The sequence below is a fragment of the Verruconis gallopava genome (genome assembly GCF_000836295.1).
Source record: "Verruconis gallopava strain CBS 43764 unplaced genomic scaffold supercont1.37, whole genome shotgun sequence".
Taxonomy (NCBI): Eukaryota; Fungi; Ascomycota; class Dothideomycetes; order Venturiales; family Sympoventuriaceae; genus Verruconis; species Verruconis gallopava.
This window is the reverse complement of record NW_015622173.1, coordinates 46,129-64,239: the sequence shown is the minus strand read 5'-3', so window position 1 is coordinate 64,239 and position 18,111 is coordinate 46,129. Positions and strand designations below refer to the sequence as shown.

The window sequence follows — 18,111 nt, the reverse complement described above, 5'->3', positions numbered from 1 at the left end:
CCTGACATTGACTGTGGGACGTGCTGTTCCAGCAACTCGAATGCCCGCAGAACCGCGACGACTAACCTGATCTATACAGTCTTCTTCAGAGTCCAACTGTGGCCGCCGCGAGGGATTGAATCTGCACGGGTTTGGACGTGCTGCGTTGAAGTTTGGTGGGCTCAGCACGATAGCACCGTCGGTCAGGTCGCGCAGCCAGTAAAGGCGATAAAACCAACTTGTGAGGTGGTCGAGCACACGTTCCTTGTCACATGTGTGCATTGCAGTGAAGATCGGTCTATATTTTCCCGCAATCACGCGAATGAGATGCCGAAAGTGCAGTACGCGCCGCAACATGTAGGAGAGCATAGGTCCGGTGCAAAGGAACACGAGCGATGAAGTTCGCTGCGCGGATCAACCGAAGCTTCTGCGCCCCTTGAGAACGTCCTCAAGCGCCACCAAACGAAGCATCGCCAGGCACCTCGCTACCAACCTCCCAATCACAACCTCAAGCCTTCAACCGGATGGTTCAGACAGTCCTGTCTTCGTCCATCCGTGGACCAAGCATGTGCTCCGAGTGCATCTCCCCCGCTCGACTCCGGGTCAATCAATCGAGACAAGAACCCGGATCGCTGCAGATGTTCGCCAGGCAACCTGTCAGCAATACAGATCCCAGACACCCAAGCCTTCTCTAGTGGGGGCCGGATTGTGGCTCTCAGCACCATCTCTCGCTCTGGTGGACTAATGGGGGCCTTTGGACTCTCAAAGGCCTGAACGAGGCCAATTGAGCAACGACAAGTTTCGTACTTTACATACACTCTGTCCAGCTCCACGGTTTACAATCGTCAACTGAATGGAGACATGAGAGCGCGCGCGTGGCTACAGCTTCAACCGATCATAAAGACCAGAAAATGCAGTGCCTAAAACAGATGAAATTCCCATGCCAAATGGCACACGGAAAGATACCGTCGTCCCTCTGCGCGCCACAGATAGTTATTTAACGCACAGGACAGACCATTTGTTTTGTATCGTGCCCTTGGATGTGTTCGCTTATTTGCTCCATGGTGCTAGACGTTCACGCCATCTTCGGGTCGTTCGACATTCATCCAGCAATTTAGTATCAAATGCTCGAGCAACTTTGCCGTGTGCTTTATTAATATCGACCACGGCCTTAAAAAGTATGAGTAGTTTATTGCCACGGGCAGAAAAGACACAGGAGCTGTCTCGAATTCGCTCGAAATGACGTAAATATCACGTTACGGTCATGTATATACACTTCCTCCACGTTTATGTGGATTCGATCATAACCGTTGATATCCGACTGCCTGAGGTTAAGACTAGTTGCCGGCCTATTACTCAGTCGATTTGTAAATACTTGAACACTCTCTCTTGCTCACGAGAAGTTTTGATTCTCTCCTCATCTCAATTCGCCACTGAGGAGCAAGCACATGCATCATCACCAGCTTCCGCCTCTTACATGTTTCGCCAAAGGATATGGCACAGGCTCTATATGTCACTTCGTGTGCTGCTTTTGAAGTTTCACAAAGCGTCTTCGACTTCGTTCCAGTCACCCCCGTAATTAAGCATTTCATTGCGTAACATCAATCTTACTGACGACCGCGCCATTCGACCCTTCAATATACTCACCGCCAAACAGGAACGTGAGGGCACAGCAGACTTGAACAAGCCACGGCGTTAGAGATGACTAAATTAAACATTCTTTAGGAGCTTCCATCGCAGCTTTGCAATATTGGGCTTCCGTCAACACCGAGTCTTGATTATGTATCCAATTTCGGGATATCTGTTTCGTCAAATTATAAAGTCTATTTTTGGAAAGCTATGCCCATAATCATGAAACATCGTGATGTTCAGGGTGCGCTAAACTTAGTTTGCTCTCGGTAACAGACGGCTTGCATGTACCACTGTATTTCAAATTCCCGTGCAACTTGAGAATTGGAGAGTTCATGGAACAAGATATTACATCAGGGGGCGTCTTCTCAAGGAATAGCAGTATCCATTCACATGTAATAGTACAGAAATCTAACCAACGGACTCGCTTCGTCAGCATGATGCCTTCTAACCGAGAGTCACGATACTTTCTTCCACTCTCTGGATCGCATCTTCCAATAGTCCAAGTTCCATTATTGCTTCAGTATTGACTTCTCCCTCACAGAGCTCTCCGCCTTCGCGAAGACCAAATCTGAATCGTTGAGCAGCTTCCTTCAAAGGCGCAATATAGCTATCCTTTACGTCGGCTTGTTTATTGAGAGCTCGAATATTTAGTGCGTCATGAAGGTGACGTGCTTTCAACAACAGGTAGTAGAAGTTCAGAACGGCGAGGTGGAAACTCAAGTCGGCTAGGAATTGCGTATACGATTCGACGACGCTCGGCGTCGCGAAACGTTCTGTAAGGTCTGGAAACAAGAATGGTGAAAGAGTGGACAGGGCGACAGGAGTCGCAAAAATCGAAGGTGCTTCGGCACTATCGGCTACTGATGGTGCCTCTGGTGGGTTCGCTTCAATCGTTTCGCCCTTGATCCAGCCCACAGCACTTGCTTTCAGATTCTGATAAGGGCAGTTCTCGAGCGTGTCACGAATAAATGACAGCCTCACGAGATCGTGAGGATGTGAACGCAAAACTGATGTACAGATAAAATGGGCTTGGTATCGCAGCACTGGAGACGGAGAATTCGAAGATAAGAGTGAGATGCTTTGCAGATACTCTAGAAATTCATCATCAGACACAGGCTCTCCCATGGCATTTGAATGGAGGGACTGTAGTCCAAGAAAAAGCACCGCGTCGATTAGGGCCTCTGGTTCGAGTCCTGTTGCTGCTTTGTTCGTCACTCCCAAGAAGTTCTTGACGATTGACGCGTGATGAGGGAATATGAGTAGGCTCGGCGTTGCGATTGGTTGGGCGTACAGCGCTTCAGAAGCTTTGCGTGCAGCAAGAAGAAACAGCGAACCAGTCTTCGAAAGAGGAATTTCCTCCGGTGAAGAAGGCGGATCATCTTCATTCCGTTCATCACCTCGTAATTCTGGCGCTGCATCCAGGATAGTTTGAAGAAGAGTACCGGACTCTAATCCGAGATCTCGCGCCAAAGCTACAATGGATCCCACCGTGCTCAGTCTTGACTGGAAGCGCTCTGACTTTGACACCTTTTCTGTCGCCGTCTGCTTGTGTGGAACGACATGACTCGGGTCAATCTTCTCTTGATACCGCACCGACCAAGCCATTCCTGGAACATCATCCATAGCAGGCATAGATATCATATATTCTTCAAGAATATGTGTCAAAAATGACTGTAGCAACTTGCCTGACAGCTCGCCTTCTCCTGCTGATGCTTCTTCAGTGGTCCCTTCCGGATCCGGTGCGGAATTTGCAAGATCTTGAAGCAAGACTTTGCTACTGCTCTTTCTTGGTGGTAAAACGGGACGTTTCGCCCCAGTGAACGCTTTGAGCAATTTGATTACATCTTCTGTCATTTCGTCATGGTAGGCTGAAGCCTCCATGTACGTAGCAAGAATAGCTTGCAAGGTGGAAGACAGGAACCGACTGGGATACTTTGTCTTGATCCTTGGATGCAAGATCGAGAGCATAGACAGCAATACGCGGAACTGCAGTACTGGGAGGGGCAATTCCGCTTCAGACCGTCCTGTTGTTGTGGCCTCATGGCTTGACGCTGCTACGGCTGGAGAATCTTCCTGTCCAGTGTTCGCGTCATCACCAATTGAACTTGTTTCAGAGGCTTTGTCTATGTCATCAAATGAGAGCGTTCGGATACTCTCCGATACTTTCAAGACCACCTCGCGAGGGTTGCCCAGCTTCGCGATATCAAGCAAACACGCCTCCGAAGCTGGCACCATTGGAAGAAGGAGTTGAACAAGATCCCACCCGATTGCTTGGTTCAACTCTATGTCTTGTAGGACCTCGTGTAGCTGCGGAAGGGTGTCCAGCGTCAGGTTATTCTCCACAAAAGTGAGATAGGTAATGCTGTCCGCCGCAGGCGGCTTCAGCGCCAACCACGGATTTTGCTCATGATCCATTGTACGGCACAGTCATGAAAATAAAAGACAGTCTGGCTGGAAGTAGTATTAACTTTTAGAACAAAGACGCGACGTTGCATTAACGAAAGCAGCAAAAGGACACGCCACTTTCACGTTGGACCCTGGCACGTGATAGCGAGCGCGATGAAGCACACTTCGACGAATCGACCTTTGCGGTGCGAATTCAGCAGATTCAACTTGGCCGAGCTAATGCCTGAATTCGACGGGCAATGGAGGGCTCGACGTGATTGAAATTTTGGCCTTTTGATGCCCATGGGCCAATCATTTGTGGACCCATTGTATCTGAAACCGCTGTCGTCGCGTCACGCCGACGTCATATACTTGTATTTCTCAGCTCGGCAGACAGTTACGTGCTCAGAGTTCGGCTCCGGATGAGCCACGAGAATCAACCGATCACTCTTTGACTGATTAGATCCTAACAGACAAGTGTCTTGAATCACATCTGTTGTTCAGCAGCACCAAGCAAACGTTGTAGATGTCTAACTTACCTACTTTGCAGTGGAACAGCGCGTCATAGAATACCAACAATGTGTGTATACCAATGGTTTATTCAGACCCAAAGAGTATTCTAAACCACCGACAGCAATACCGCCACGTTTGAGTTAAGCTTCAAAGATTCAACACTATCCCCGGCTGGATCTCCTCCATTGTATTAAGCAGTTCGTGAATGAAAAAAACGACTGTAGTCAACAATTTGCGCCAGGCTGGCTTTGAGATTTTCGCTGCTCAGGTCCCAAAGCTCGTTGCCAACGTCAATAGAACTAGAACTGCCCTTTACGGAGACTATATCGCACATGATTGATGGCCCTGATGGCCCTGAAGATTTGGACTGGACCTTGCTCGACCCCTATTTCATGTCCATGAGTATTCCCAACCTGGAGTTCACAACTTGATCAATTTGATGCTTCAAATTCGGTCTAGATGCGGAATCAATATAGCTACAGAGTAGCAGTGCTCAATTGCTTCAAACTTACCTTGACTTAGGAGCTAACATTATGTAGGAATCACGAAGATGGCGTACGTAACGGCATCAGCTCACTGCATTCTGATTGAGAAATGGCTGAAATTTTACACAAAAACATGAATCCCATGAAATAACAGTTCCATGAAGCATCAGCGCTAATCTGCAAAGTACAACTATCTCAGAAAATTGACATCCACGACTACAGCTTGCTTGTTATGCCAGGTTCAATCTTTTCCAATATATCTGTTAGTTCTTTCCAAGCCCTTGCAGCCAAAACTTCTGCCTTGGCCCCTTTTGCCCCGGGTCCCAGAGGTCCCTCTCGACATTCACTAATGTATTTACCGTGCTTCTCCTTTCCGCCGGTGACGGCATAAATATAATTCTGAATGCCAACCTCAGCGCTTCTCGCACCAAGTATGAAATTCACAATAGCGGTCAAGAATCTGGGAGCCTCGCGGCCCAGGTCTGACTTGCACAAACCTGGGTTGACTGTATTGATGATGACGGGATACTCGTTTCCGACTTTGGCTGCCATTTGGAAGGTCATTAACACATCAAGGAGCTTTGACATTGGGTATCGAGACGGCATCGATGTCTTCCTCTTGTCGCTGAGGTTTTCGAATATCAGCTCGTCTTGATTCCGACCCGCCTTGTCCAAAGTAACGGTCATGTGTGTGTCGGACGAAACGAAGCACAGATGCGGCCTGGAGTCCGGATACTTTTCCACGTTTTGTTTGAGCTTCGGCAGCAAGAGAAGTCCGAGAAGAAACGTCGCGACCACGTTAACGGCGATCATGCTCTCGTAGCCATTGACAACGTCAAACTTCATCGTATTAATGCCTGCACTGCAGATCACCACATCTAACCTGTCCAAGTTCTCATTCACTCGCGTCGCAAAGCTCTTGATGGAATCGTATGAGGAGAGATCGAGCTCCCAAACTTCAGCGACACCTTTGACTCCAGTTTCCTTTTCAAGTTCCTGCCTTGCTTTTTCTCCTTTCGACGTGTTGCGACACGCAATGATCACCTTTGCAGCTTTGTGCGACGCCATATACTTTGCTGCGGCTAGACCAAGACCGGTGTTCGCACCTGTGATCAGCACTGTCTGGCCTTCAAATGTGCTCGTCTGTTTAGGAATCGTTGTGAACCATTGCGCTTTGATGACGTGGGCGAAGAAAGAAGTCAAGGACATGTTGTCGGATCCAATTTGCCAAGAATGGATAAATGTATCAGTCACTAGGTAATGGCAGGAAAGGCTTCCTGTTGTCTGAATCTATAGTGGGCACTCAGAAGGTGTGAAAATGTCTTTATATTGTTCTGTGCGAAATTATCGCGCCGGACTGAGACGGGCGGGGGATCAACGTTAAGGATCACTTTGATAAAGACCTTGGGCGTTTTTCGCCCGTGGAAATGTGCCTCAGCACTCAAAGCCGACCCCCTTATCCCTTCACGACGGCCAAAATTCAACGTACCAATGGCTAGTTCATAGCTTGCTAGGTTGCTGTATTAAGTGTCAGTAATGTCTTCAGCAGCCAAGAAACGGCTTGATTGGCTGTATGCGCGATTGCATCACGTGACTGTGGAGTTAAGCTGGGAGAATTTGTCCGAAATCCGAGCTCGTCTAACAAAATGTGCTGCGTATTCCTCCGCTTCTACGACCAACGTGGAGACGAAAGCTGGTCGATTGCTTGCTCTACCGAATTTCGTCCAGAGTCAAGGGCCCATAAAACCCAGCATGGAACTAAGGCAATTTGTTTGACATCCCAGCCTGCGCCACTTGACGGCATGGCGAGGACGTCGGAGCTTGGATTCCACTTCGGCTACGAAAGAGGGTAGTCTAGCCGGGTGACCACAGTCGTTCCGACCTTACCTTGCGTAGCGTTTTCTGTTCATCACACGAGAATGATTTTCCTTGGGTTTTATAAGCCAAAGGAGAAGCTTGCGCTCTGTCATAGATCATTTTTATTCGCTGTACATCTTTCCAGAAACTTTGCCAAAGGTGCAGATTTCTAAGAATTAAATGTGCTGCTCAAATGCGTATTACCAAGACTGAAATAGCCCGGGCAGCCTCTCTCCTGGATTCAAGCCGATGGTCTTACGATTTATAGTGCCGTTTTCCGCATGAAAACATTGAAACGCTTGGCATTTTGATATGTGATGTGAATAAGACTCTTTGCGTCTGTGAGCATCTCTGTGGTAGTACCTAGTTTCTTGTCGATTGGTAATGAATCCGCACTGTGCAAAATAACGCACTGACTGAACAATTATGGATGCCTGCTTGTAGAATGAAGACAAGCTGTTGTATCGTAAATGGACTGCAGGATAGAGAAGTGTTTGTTTTTATCTCCTCCCTTGCTCGTAGATAAGCCGGGTTCCACAACATTTCAAGGACCTGAAGACTATTCCGGTGTTCGCTAGAGCAAATGCAGTCAGATTGAGTGCCAACAGCGTTTAGTTACATTCACTCATGCAGATGCTGTCTGGAACCAGATATATCCACGATAATCATCTTCGCCCCGGAGCCTCTCTAACGCGTGGCATTTTCCTCCTTCCTGTTCAATGCCGATGTACGTGTATACTCAGTAAGCGTCCAGCATGTCGGTTTTGGCTTTATCTGCATCGCCGATCATCGACCATCCTTATCACAAAACCCTGAGTTTGTCGCCATGCATAAAGCCATCAAAGTCCCAAGAAGCGCAGAGTGAATTTGTCCTGTCTGTACAGATCTTGTTTGTCCATCAAGAAGACCTGAACATCATGCAGTGTCCCTAATATCTGTGAAGAAGCGATATTTGGACTAAGTGAAAAAACTCGCTCTCCTGCGACCATCATGGAAAATCGCGAGAATCCGACGACTACTACTGATGAGAGCTTAACCTCAGGGGAAAATGGGGTACGTGCAAGAAATGGAAATTGGAATCACAGAATCATAAATCTCTTAGTCTCCCTCTGATATGGGTTTTCTAGGCTCGGAATTCGCTAAATGGTCAAGGTGGTTGGGGAAAGAAGGGTCGCTATCTTGTCATGATTGGCATCAGTCTATCAATGACTGTATATGAGCTGGACAACAGCACCGTGTATAGTTATGCGTCGTACGCACTCTCATCGTTTTGGTCCCTCTCACTCTCTACGACATTCTCGACAGCAGGAACCATCCTCTTCGCTATTTGCAAATTGCTGTACGCAAAGCTTGCAGATGTCCTCGGACGTGGATAGACGTATCTGATTGCAGTCTCATTCTTTTTGCTTAGTTACATCCTGTGTGCGGCGAGCAAAAACGTGGCGACATATGCCGTAGGCTCGTTGTTCCACAGCGTCGCAGCGACTGGCATGAACATAATGAACGACATTGTAGTCTCAGACATTACAACGCCGCGTTGGAGAGTGTTTGGTCTATCATTTTCGTTTTTTCCTTTCTTGGTTGTGCCTTGGTGTGGTGGTTTTATCGTCAACAGTGTCGTCTCGAAAGGTGGTATTGGATGGAGATGGGGATTTGGCGTACGTTTTCTCATCGAAACAATTTTCCGTCTAATCAACACATCTGATCGACAAGTGACAGATTTTGGCAATCATCCTGCCGTTCGCGTCGAGTTTCATAATCGTTACGTTGATTTACTACCAATCACGTGCGAAAAAGGCGGGTTCATCGAGAGAGAAAAGATTTGACGCAAGAAATTTCCTCTCAGAGACAGATGCAGTCGGACTCTTCCTGCTAATGGCTGGTTTCGCCATGTTTCTCCTACCTATAAACCTTGCGGCAACGACCACTTCGCGTTGGACTACTCCATGGATTCCAGTTCTCCTCGCGATGGGTATTGTGACAATTTTGATCTCCATCGGGTACGAAACGTACTTCGCCAAAAATCCTGTTCTGCCTGCACGCTATTTTAGAGACCCGACCATTTTATGCTGCTTCTTGATTGGTGTGTGTGATCAGATTGGTTTTGAAGGCACTCATGCATATCTTTACAATTGGAGCGTCATTGCCAAGGCGTACAGCCCATTACAAGCAACATATCTTAACTACATAAATGGCGTCACGCAATTTTTCATTAGTATGCTGATTGGTTCATGGATTGCACAAAAGCGGTACCATTTCAAAAAGAGTTGGTCAAAGCGGTTCCCTTTCCTCAGCATCAGACTAGCCAAGGGTGATGCATCTCCATCATTCAAGGCGGTTCTGTTAACCGGAGCCTGCATCCGTCTCCTCGGCTATGTTGTTATGGTTCGCCTTAGAGGATCCAGCAATTCTGATGCGGAGCTGTATATAGTTCAGCTCGTTCAAGGCATAGGGACTGGTTTCATCACTATCGTCATCATTGCTGCTGCGCAGATGAGGGTACCGCATTCAGAGATGGCGCAAGTAACGTCTTTGGTGCTTCTGTTCGAGTTCGTTGGCTCGGCACTAGGTGATACGTACGCTGGAGCTATATACACAAATTATTTCCGCGAACGACTTAGATCAAGAATCGGCAAAGGAGCAGATGAAGCCGTTGTTGCTGCCGTATTTCAGTCTATCACAAGCGTGGACATACCAGCAAAAGGCACTGCAGAGAGAAATGCAATAGATCTTGCGGTAAGGGCCGCTTCCGCTTGACTCTGAGTTAGGCGTAGTCTGACTTTAGTAAGTACTCTGATGTTATGCGCCTCATAGTTTATGTTGCGCTCGCTTTTTCCGTGGTTCTCCTCGCTCTCTGCGTGGGCTTATGCTTGACAAAGGAAAGCAAGATTGAGCCTCTCCAGGGTGAGAAGTACGAGATGGATACAACTCTCTCAAGCAAAGAGATAGGACTTGCGTCGATGATATATGTGGTTGACAACGCCGGTAAGAAGTCGTCTGATGCAAGATCTGCACGATAAGTTCGTCCACATGAGAATAATCTAACTTAACAGAAACAAAATAATCGAGACATTAGCTTACATTATGCCATGTTGGAGATCGTAAAATGGGAGGCCTTTAGTCATGAGCGATATCCAACAAACTTCTTACTCGGCTACGCAAGAGCTGGCTCGTGTGTTGGTACTTGAGACTCGCCGCCAAGTATACGATATCCCAAATTGCAAGGAAGAGACCATGTTGGGAGTTCTTTGGGCTGTAATATGTCGCTGTATCCGATCGCAATACGCTGGCTAGATTTTTTTTTCTTTTTTTCCGCCTCTCATAATTGGAAGTCTGGGCGTTCGAAATCTCCTGGACAAGCTTGAACTCTTGATATGGGAGTTCTCGCTGATTCTCAAGTCCGAGAAGTTTTCTAGAGCAACGACTATCAAAGCCCTCATGAAGTGCCTGTCTGAATTAAGGACTTACCACACCTTGAAATCAGCTTGACGCAGGCGTCCAGTTCGAAAATCTAGAACTCCTTTACCAAGTGAGGAGACGCCACAACTGAGCAGAAGTCCCCACTGGATCTTCTCTGCCCTGTGCTTGATCCGCACAAGCGCAACCCCTGAGTTTTCCGTCCGATCGCGCTGATCCACCTTAGCTGCTGACGGAGTAGATAGCATCTGGACCCTTACGACACCCGACCGCATAGCTCCTAGCCCTATGATCTGTACAATGCATAGTCCGAATCCACGAAGATATCGCTTTGCTTCTATGCGTCGTTCATGTCAGCCCTGAATTTAACGAACGTCCACGCCTTCGAGGATTCCCAATGCCTCCGCGGCGGGATGGCGTGTCTACCATGCCTCTAGATACGAACAACTTTCTTGAACACCTCCCACTACCGTGCCTGTTTGTCGCCGCCAATGGCACGATTGCATTCGCTAATGCCGCCGCACGTCTGTTGATTCAACCGCTGATCCTCCCGCGCTGCAATGTTTCTTGTCTCTTGGACGGCACGTTAGTCCTAGACAACGAACTCTCAGTCGCCCTTGGTCTTCCCGCGAAGTCCGCGATAGAACAGTATCTGCAAGAGTTGAGAGAGTCAAGAGAACGCAAAAGCGCAATAATATCAGCTGAGGATACGTACAAAACACCGATTATTACATTGCCGACCGCTCGGTGTGGATCAGGACTGTCGAGTCTCACCTGGGCTATGGCATATTGTGACGTTGAGTGCAGGCCGTACTGTAGTTTCACTGGCATCCCAACACCGAATATCCCAGCTGGACCAGAAGAGAAAAGGCCTACGGAAGAAGAGGACTGGGAAATGCTGCAAACGATTGCCGCACCCACGTTCAATTCACCCAACTTGATGTGTTCAATCATGACCGCTAGTCAAGCGTCCCATAAGCTAAATGATCGCGGTCGACAGTTTCTCTCCGGAACAGAGTCCTACCCGTGGACTCTTCAACATGTCCATACGAAGCACAAGACAACACTCACTGATCCTGAGTTTACTCGTCAACTCCCCGCCGAAGAAGGCGCAGCTATTACATCGCTTTCCAGACGTCAAGCGCTGTTGAATTGCCGCAGAGGCCTTGAAGATCCTTTGACTGGGACCCGTAATGTGTTCAACGCCTCTACAATCTTGCTTAACCGACCTAATAGTAATGACCTCCTGGGCGTTATCGTATGCGTTGAGCCGGAAGAGTTCTCCTTGTATGTGCAGCGATACGACAATCTGCGTCATACCGCTACACATGGCGAACCTACCACGGATTGGAATCGAGCGCGATTAATCCGTTCAATCACGCTTGACGGAGAAGTGGATTTCGTTTCTACGGCGTGGACAAATTACACTGGCTTAGAGGCGAAGGCCCTACATGGTTCGCGCTGGTTTAATTGTCTCCACCCCGACGATCGCCAGAAATTCGTCCAAACAAGACCTGCATCCAGCACTGTCGCGAGGAGTAGAGAGTGCGAAATTAGAATTCGTGGACGAGACGGTTTGTATCGCTGGTTCTCGGATCGTACTGAACCAATGTACAACGAGGACGGCCATTTTGTGCGCTGGTACTCCATATCTGAGGACATCCACGACCTGGTTATGAAGCGAGAACAAGCACACGCGGATAAATTCGTGCTGCAGAAGATTTTCGCAGAACTGGACGTTTTCTTCTTCGCAATCGACGCGAATTACATCGTAACTGCCGGTTCAGGAAGCATGGAATTTGGGGACCTTAGAACCGATGGCAAGCACGACTCGCGGAGCATGATTGGGCAAAACCTACTTGAATTCATCGAGTCAATCTCTCCAGGTGGCATTCCTGCCTTGCAACGTGCCTTGGTGGACGTGATGACTGGGAATTCATCCAAAGAAATTGTGGAGTACAGCTTCGGTTCGCTCTACATTCGTACTATCATTATACCTCACGTTGATGAAGACCAGGAGCCGCATTCAAAAGACAGGATTAAAGGACTGGTTGGGGCGAGCATCGACATTACAGCAGCGCGGGAGCACGACGAGGTGAAGGCTCAGATGAAAGCAATGGAAGAAACGAGCCGTTTAAAGAGTGAGTTTCTTGCAAACGTATCTCACGAATTGCGCACCCCAATCGCAGGTCTGACCGGTCTCGTTGAATTGCTCTTGGAAACCAGACTTGACCATCAGCAAATTGATCTTTTGGAGTCAATACAGTCCTCAGCACATAGATTGCTCCAGATTGTGAACGACATCCTAGATTTTTCCAAATCCGAGGCATCTGCCATCGTCCTAGAGTGTATTCCTTTTAGCCTTACGCGGTTCTTCAACGAAGTTTGCAAAAGCAATCGATTGCTAGCCACCCGAAAAGGGCTTGAATTCCTCAGCTTCCAAGCGGGACCGGACATACAGCTAATGGGAGATACGGGTCGTATTCGGCAGATGTACGCCCTCTAGTACGTTGCAAGTCTACGTCCATATCACTAATGTGGAACAGATTGGAGAACCTGCTTACAAATGCGATGAAATTCACGTCACAGGGTTATGTGAAGCTGTCCACATCTTATCACAAGTGTGGCGACATGGTCAGGGTGGAATTTTTGATAGAAGACACCGGGATCGGTATTGAAAAAGAGGACGTCGATAAGTTATTCCTTCCCTTTGTACAAGCTGATCAGTCGACGACGAGGATCTATGGTGGGAGCGGGCTTGGTTTGAGCATCGCGCGTAAAGTAAGTTTTCTACAGTTCCCACCGGATTGTGAATGAAATCGACACTAGAATCTTCTCATTATATATCCATGGTTAACATTGATCAGATGGCAGAAATTATGGGCGGCTCTGTTACCCTGCAGTCCACCAAAAACGTTGGAACCAAGGCCAAAGTGACATTGCTATTGGCGACCGCCTCGACTCTACTGACGGCACCCGAGAAAGTCGAAATTAAATCGACGCTGTCTCTCACGGAGTTAGCAGACGCGACGTCTTCGGAATCTCCCAATCTAGAACTATCCTCTCAAAAGAAAGAAGATTTACATATACTATTCGTTGAAGACAACGAAATTAACCGGAAGGTGATGATGGCGCATTTGGCGAGCATGGGTTTCAAAAAGGTCGATGTTGTCCACAACGGCGCAGAAGCTCTCTCGTACATGAGCAAAACCTCGCCTCCTGTCCTTTCAATTGGAGATGACAGTCGAAACGATGCTGCATGTAACAGCAATTCAAAGCGTCCGAGTGAACCGAATCCCAGAACGTCCTGGCCAGATATCATTCTCATGGATTGTCAGATGCCAGTCATGGATGGTTACCAAGCAACCCAACAGTTACGAAAATTATTACACTACGATCGCCCCATCATTGCGCTAACTGCGAGTGCAATCGAGGGAGATAGGGAGAAATGTCTTGTTGCTGGGATGGCAAGTCCGAGATATTCAATGAATCTAAATATCGTACTGACCTGGTGTCATAGGATGATCACGTCGCGAAACCGGTTTCGCGAAAACAGCTCTTGAATATCATTAACAAATGGACTTCGAATCCGGCGCAGGCTTCGCCAACCGTTCGTCAAAGACTTGGAACCATCTCACGACCGGATTGAGACTAAGCGGCCTCGGAAATATTGCGATCTAACCTCTAGCGGCTCTTTCTTTATGGGACATCTCTAGAATTAAATGTTGACACTTCTAAGTTTGCAAGAATGTGTCTTGAACAGATCTTATGCAGAACAAAGGCGAGAGAAGTGCTAAAGGACGATTAGTGTCGTCGCTGAGATACCGACTAATATGTGCTTGATTTGTACACATTTTCGAACTCACAACATACTACAAACAGCACAAATACGCCTTTCTGCGGCAAATAGAAGGAGTTGGTTTAGAGGAAACGCTCTGATGGCCTAAACATATGAGAGATAATAGAATAATTGAGCGCAGCCGAGTTTTAATCCACACCAATCACCATGTTGGCTGCTGGCCTCGTTTGGAGAAAGAATCAAGATTAGCTTCTAGACTAAGTCATTAAGAATGCGCCGGAAATCAGGCACGTGTATGTCGTGATGCAGAAGTTCGCTCTGCTGTGGAGGATGTCAATCTATCTCGGATCAAGCACCCGAGAATGTAGTGCATAGCGTACATCTTATTGCGTCCGTACGCTGTGTAATAGTCGAGGAATGAATTGCTGGGGACAGAGAAATGAGCGCATGTCGTTGCAATACACAAAGTTCACGTCATGGAAGAATGAGGATGTGTGCAATCTAAACGTAATATCTCCATGCATTGACTATCTCTATCCTTTGTCCAAGATGCTTCTCTGGCTGCTAATCATCAGGGGGCGAATAATCTGCGCCGCATTATCCTCAGAGCTCTCATTTGCAGTGGTTGTCTTCCAATTTTCTACTGCGAATGTGTTATCATGTTCTTCATACCCTTTGTCCACAAACCCAAAGGCGGCATAGAACCACAGATTCGCAGAAAAGTACCACACGGTGCACCTAGGTTTTGAACTTGAATTCGATCCTGAATCGTGCATATCTCGCTGCAGATCCATGGGCTCATGCCAAAGGTAATAATCCAAGCAGAAGAAAAACCCGTTTCCTGCTGGTCCAACACGGTGGTAAGATCAGGTTCGCAATCCGGGGACCGAATAGCGCCTCAGCTAACCGGGATCAGCGGAAAAGATTGAAATCTCCGTCTTAAAATGATTTGATCCCATATGCCTTCGGCAGCATTTTCATGAGCGATAAGCAAGACCGGTGTGCGGAGAGGACGTGGTCAGCGAGAGAAAGAGAGAGAGAGCGGCCTCAACCTTGTTCCCCGCGTAGATGGTAAGTTATAGTGCTAAAAGGCTGCCGACACCGGAAGCTACTCCGTCATCCTGCACGCTCAAACATCGAAAGATTTGGTGTGATCGTATCTTGTGGACACCCAACTTCCTCCGGTTCAACCAGTTTCGCAACGATGACGATGTCAGATGCTGCGCTACCGCCTGCAGCGCAGCAAAAGCTTCCCAAGCTCGTGCCACGACAGCGCAAAGCGTCGTCCACGACGCCTTCAGAACCAGCGCCAGAGACTCCGCCGCTGCCAGACGCGCCAGCAGCAGAGAGCATGTCCTTCCGCATTCCCATGCGGCGGATCTTGTCGCCCAAAGACCTCGAGTTGTTTCTGTCCTCACCCACGTACACACTCATCCTCGCCTTTGTCTTTGGCCTTTCCGACTGCGTGCGCAACACCCCGATCTCCGCCGTCTCCGCCGGCAGCCTGACGCCAACCTGCCAAAGCATCCTCGCCATCCTCGACGCCGCCTCCGACCTCGTCGACGCAAACCCTCCGCTCGACACGGGCTCTCGCTTCGGCAATCCGGCCTTTCGATCGTACATCGCCGCCCTCACCGCAAGGCTTCCGGAATGGCACGCACAGCTGCATGTGCCGTCTGCGGCTCGGCAGGAGGTCTCAACGTACCTGCAGAACAGCTTCGGCAACACGGCTCGGATAGACTACGGCTCCGGCCACGAACTGAACTTCGTCATGTGGCTGCTGTGTCTCAACAGGCTCTCGTTGCTTCCGCCATCTGCATTCCCCGCCGTCACCCTGGTCGTGTTCCCCAGGTACATTGCGCTGATGAGAAAGGTTCAGATGAACTACTACCTCGAGCCGGCAGGCTCTCATGGAGTTTGGGGGCTGGACGACTATCAGTTCCTACCCTTCTTGTTTGGGGCGTCGCAACTGTGCGGCCACAAGTTCATCACGCCTCGAAGCATCCACAACCAGCCAACGCTCGAGTCGTACGCGCAGGACTACATGTATCTGGACCAGGTCGCCTTTGTCAACAGCATCAAGAATGTCGAGGGTCTGCGGTGGCATTCTCCCATGCTCGACGACATTTCGTCGGCCAAGTCCTGGGAGAAGATTGAGGCCGGCATGAAGAAGATGTTCGTAAAGGAGGTGCTGGGCAAGCTCCCCGTCATGCAGCATTTCCTATTTGGAGGGCTCATCCCCGCTGAAGACGGCATGAGCGTCGAGGAAGACGACGCCTTCCAGCAGAGGACCGAGCGGAACGAGAAGCATGAGCATGCAGAGAACACGTGGGGAGACTGCTGCGGTATTGCCGTGCCGAGCAGCGTCGGTGCCGCTGGAGAGATGAGGAAAAGATTAGGGAAAGACGGAGCACTGCGCAGGCTACCTTTTGATTAATACCGGTGGCGAGACGCAAGGCTAGAGTTGCTCTAGACAATGGTCAATGAGTCGACGAATTTCAGCACGTTAATCAATACACGCCTTTAGAAGATCACTTGATCTGCTGCAGGCTTGCTACGTGCGATATGATAGGGACTTTTTTTTTCAATCCTCCCTTTCACTTTGTCTTCTTTTTTTCATGCGTTCTCGAAAGAAAGCACGCTGAATTGTCCCATGTTTCGAGCCAAGGATGAACTGCGCGGGGCTCTCTTCAAATGGGGAAGGCCTGGCTACTACCGCGCTGCTCCTGCTCCGACTTTTACGTCAAATCGATCCCGTTCGTAACCTGGGATAAACTTATCCAAACACATGTACACCTGAAAGTTTGATTTTGGGGGGACCTCAGATCCGCAGGAGCACAGATCCGCCACTCTGTTAGAAATGGGCGACTTCATCGCCGCCGAGCCCCTGCCGTCGACGTGCTTCACGTGCACGCGTCTGAACAGCACCACATTTCGGATCGTCGAAGAAGACAGGTTCGGCGAGTATCCATTCATCTACGTCAAGGTCACGCCGAGAGCCCTGGTTTTGATCGACACGGGATGCGGCGGCGAGGCGAAAGAACCCCGCGTGGAGCTGAAGCGGCTACGCGATTTCCTCGAGGTGTACCCCGTCGAAGAGAACGGCGACGCGCCGCTGAACGAGGGCGCGTCGAAGGACTACGTCGTGATCTGCACGCACTGCCACTTCGACCACATCGGCGCGTGCGAGCAGTTCACCGACGCCAGGTCGTGCATCTGGGCGAGCGGGTTCGACAAGACGTTTCTCTCGCGGGAGAACCTGCCGACGTCGTCGCTGTCGAGGTTTCTCGGCGTCGAGACGCCCCGGTACGAGATAGGAAAGTGGGCCGGTGACGGGGACTGTGTCACGTACGACGGCGAGGACTTGGGTTTGATCACATACCAAACGCCCGGCCACGTCCCCGACGAGCTTGCCATCTGGGACCCGCACGAAAGGGTCCTGTACGTCGGTGACTCGGTGTACGAGTGGGCTGCGATCCTCTTTCCCAAAGAGGGGGACCTGTTGTTGTACAGCGACAGCATAGGAAAGCTGAGAAGACTGGTCAAGGGCTGGAGCGGCGAAGGTTCGGCAGAGAGGCGTCGCGTAAAGATGGCTTGTGGGCATGTCACTCTCGACGCTGATGCCGAAACGGCACTCGCGGACCTGGACGCCTTTTTGTGGGACGTTGTCTGCGGTAGGGTCGAAGGAGGTGGGATGGAGAACATCAGGGGAGAAGAAAATGTGCTCTATGTCCGAGAGGACGGGCGATGGAGCATAAAAGGGCCAAGGAGGCTCTTTGATGACCTTAAGGGGAATCAAGAGGCAATGAAGAAGCTGGAGAGGAGGGTGAACGAAGGCGTATGATGTGGGAAGAAATCGTCGTCAGCATGGCGGCGGCCTGCATAAAGGAAGGCATAGGGGGTTTGGACGTGACTTTACCGCCTCGTACGAAAAACATGGCGACTTTGATGCACCGACCTTCTCCTCGAACCCCATGGATTCGGGAAGTTGTGCAACATGCGACGCTACCTTACCCTGCGGTCATTCCGCGCTACGCACCGAAC

The 18,111-nt window shown here is 49.4% G+C and overlaps 5 protein-coding genes across 5 annotated transcripts; 3 read left to right on the top strand and 2 right to left on the bottom strand.

The window, feature by feature from the left end:
- Positions 1-1,773: 1,773 nt before the first annotated feature.
- PV09_08144 (uncharacterized protein) lies at positions 1,774-4,263 on the bottom strand. The gene has a single exon (XM_016362002.1). It carries the CDS (start codon positions 4,024-4,026, stop codon positions 2,056-2,058), a length of 1,971 nt encoding a protein of 656 aa, XP_016210122.1. The 5' UTR covers positions 4,027-4,263; the 3' UTR covers positions 1,774-2,055.
- An 874-nt stretch (positions 4,264-5,137) lies between these two features.
- PV09_08143 (uncharacterized protein) lies at positions 5,138-6,442 on the bottom strand. The gene has a single exon (XM_016362001.1). The coding sequence runs from the start codon at positions 6,201-6,203 to the stop codon at positions 5,211-5,213; it is 993 nt and encodes a 330-aa protein (XP_016210121.1). The 5' UTR covers positions 6,204-6,442; the 3' UTR covers positions 5,138-5,210.
- A 4,100-nt stretch (positions 6,443-10,542) lies between these two features.
- Positions 10,543-14,544, top strand: PV09_08142 (uncharacterized protein). Its single transcript, XM_016362000.1, has 4 exons — positions 10,543-12,761; positions 12,815-13,049; positions 13,136-13,735; positions 13,789-14,544. Exons 1-4 carry the CDS (start codon positions 10,666-10,668, stop codon positions 13,915-13,917), a joined length of 3,060 nt encoding a protein of 1,019 aa, XP_016210120.1. The 5' UTR covers positions 10,543-10,665; the 3' UTR covers positions 13,918-14,544.
- Positions 14,545-15,271: 727 nt separating this feature from the next.
- PV09_08141 (uncharacterized protein) lies at positions 15,272-16,504 on the top strand (the record flags this gene model as incomplete). Its single annotated transcript, XM_016361999.1, has 1 exon — positions 15,272-16,504. The coding sequence occupies one exon, from the start codon at positions 15,272-15,274 to the stop codon at positions 16,502-16,504; it is 1,233 nt and encodes a 410-aa protein (XP_016210119.1).
- A 423-nt stretch (positions 16,505-16,927) lies between these two features.
- Positions 16,928-17,911, top strand: PV09_08140 (uncharacterized protein; the record flags this gene model as incomplete). Its single annotated transcript, XM_016361998.1, has 1 exon — positions 16,928-17,911. One exon carries the CDS (start codon positions 16,928-16,930, stop codon positions 17,909-17,911), a length of 984 nt encoding a protein of 327 aa, XP_016210118.1.
- Between the last annotated feature and the right edge of the window lie 200 nt (positions 17,912-18,111).

Excerpts from the sequence above, each read along its gene's own strand:
- PV09_08142 (XM_016362000.1), top strand. The coding sequence starts at position 10,666 with ATGCCTCCGCGGCGGGATGGCGTGTCTACCATGCCTCTAGATACGAAC. Across the intron at positions 13,050-13,135 it reads GTTTGAGCATCGCGCGTAAA|ATGGCAGAAATTATGGGCGG; the intron begins GTAAGTTTTCTA and ends AACATTGATCAG. Across the intron at positions 13,736-13,788 it reads AATGTCTTGTTGCTGGGATG|GATGATCACGTCGCGAAACC; the intron begins GCAAGTCCGAGA and ends CTGGTGTCATAG.
- PV09_08143 (XM_016362001.1), bottom strand. The coding sequence starts at position 6,203 with ATGTCCTTGACTTCTTTCTTCGCCCACGTCATCAAAGCGCAATGGTTC.
- PV09_08144 (XM_016362002.1), bottom strand. The coding sequence starts at position 4,026 with ATGGATCATGAGCAAAATCCGTGGTTGGCGCTGAAGCCGCCTGCGGCG.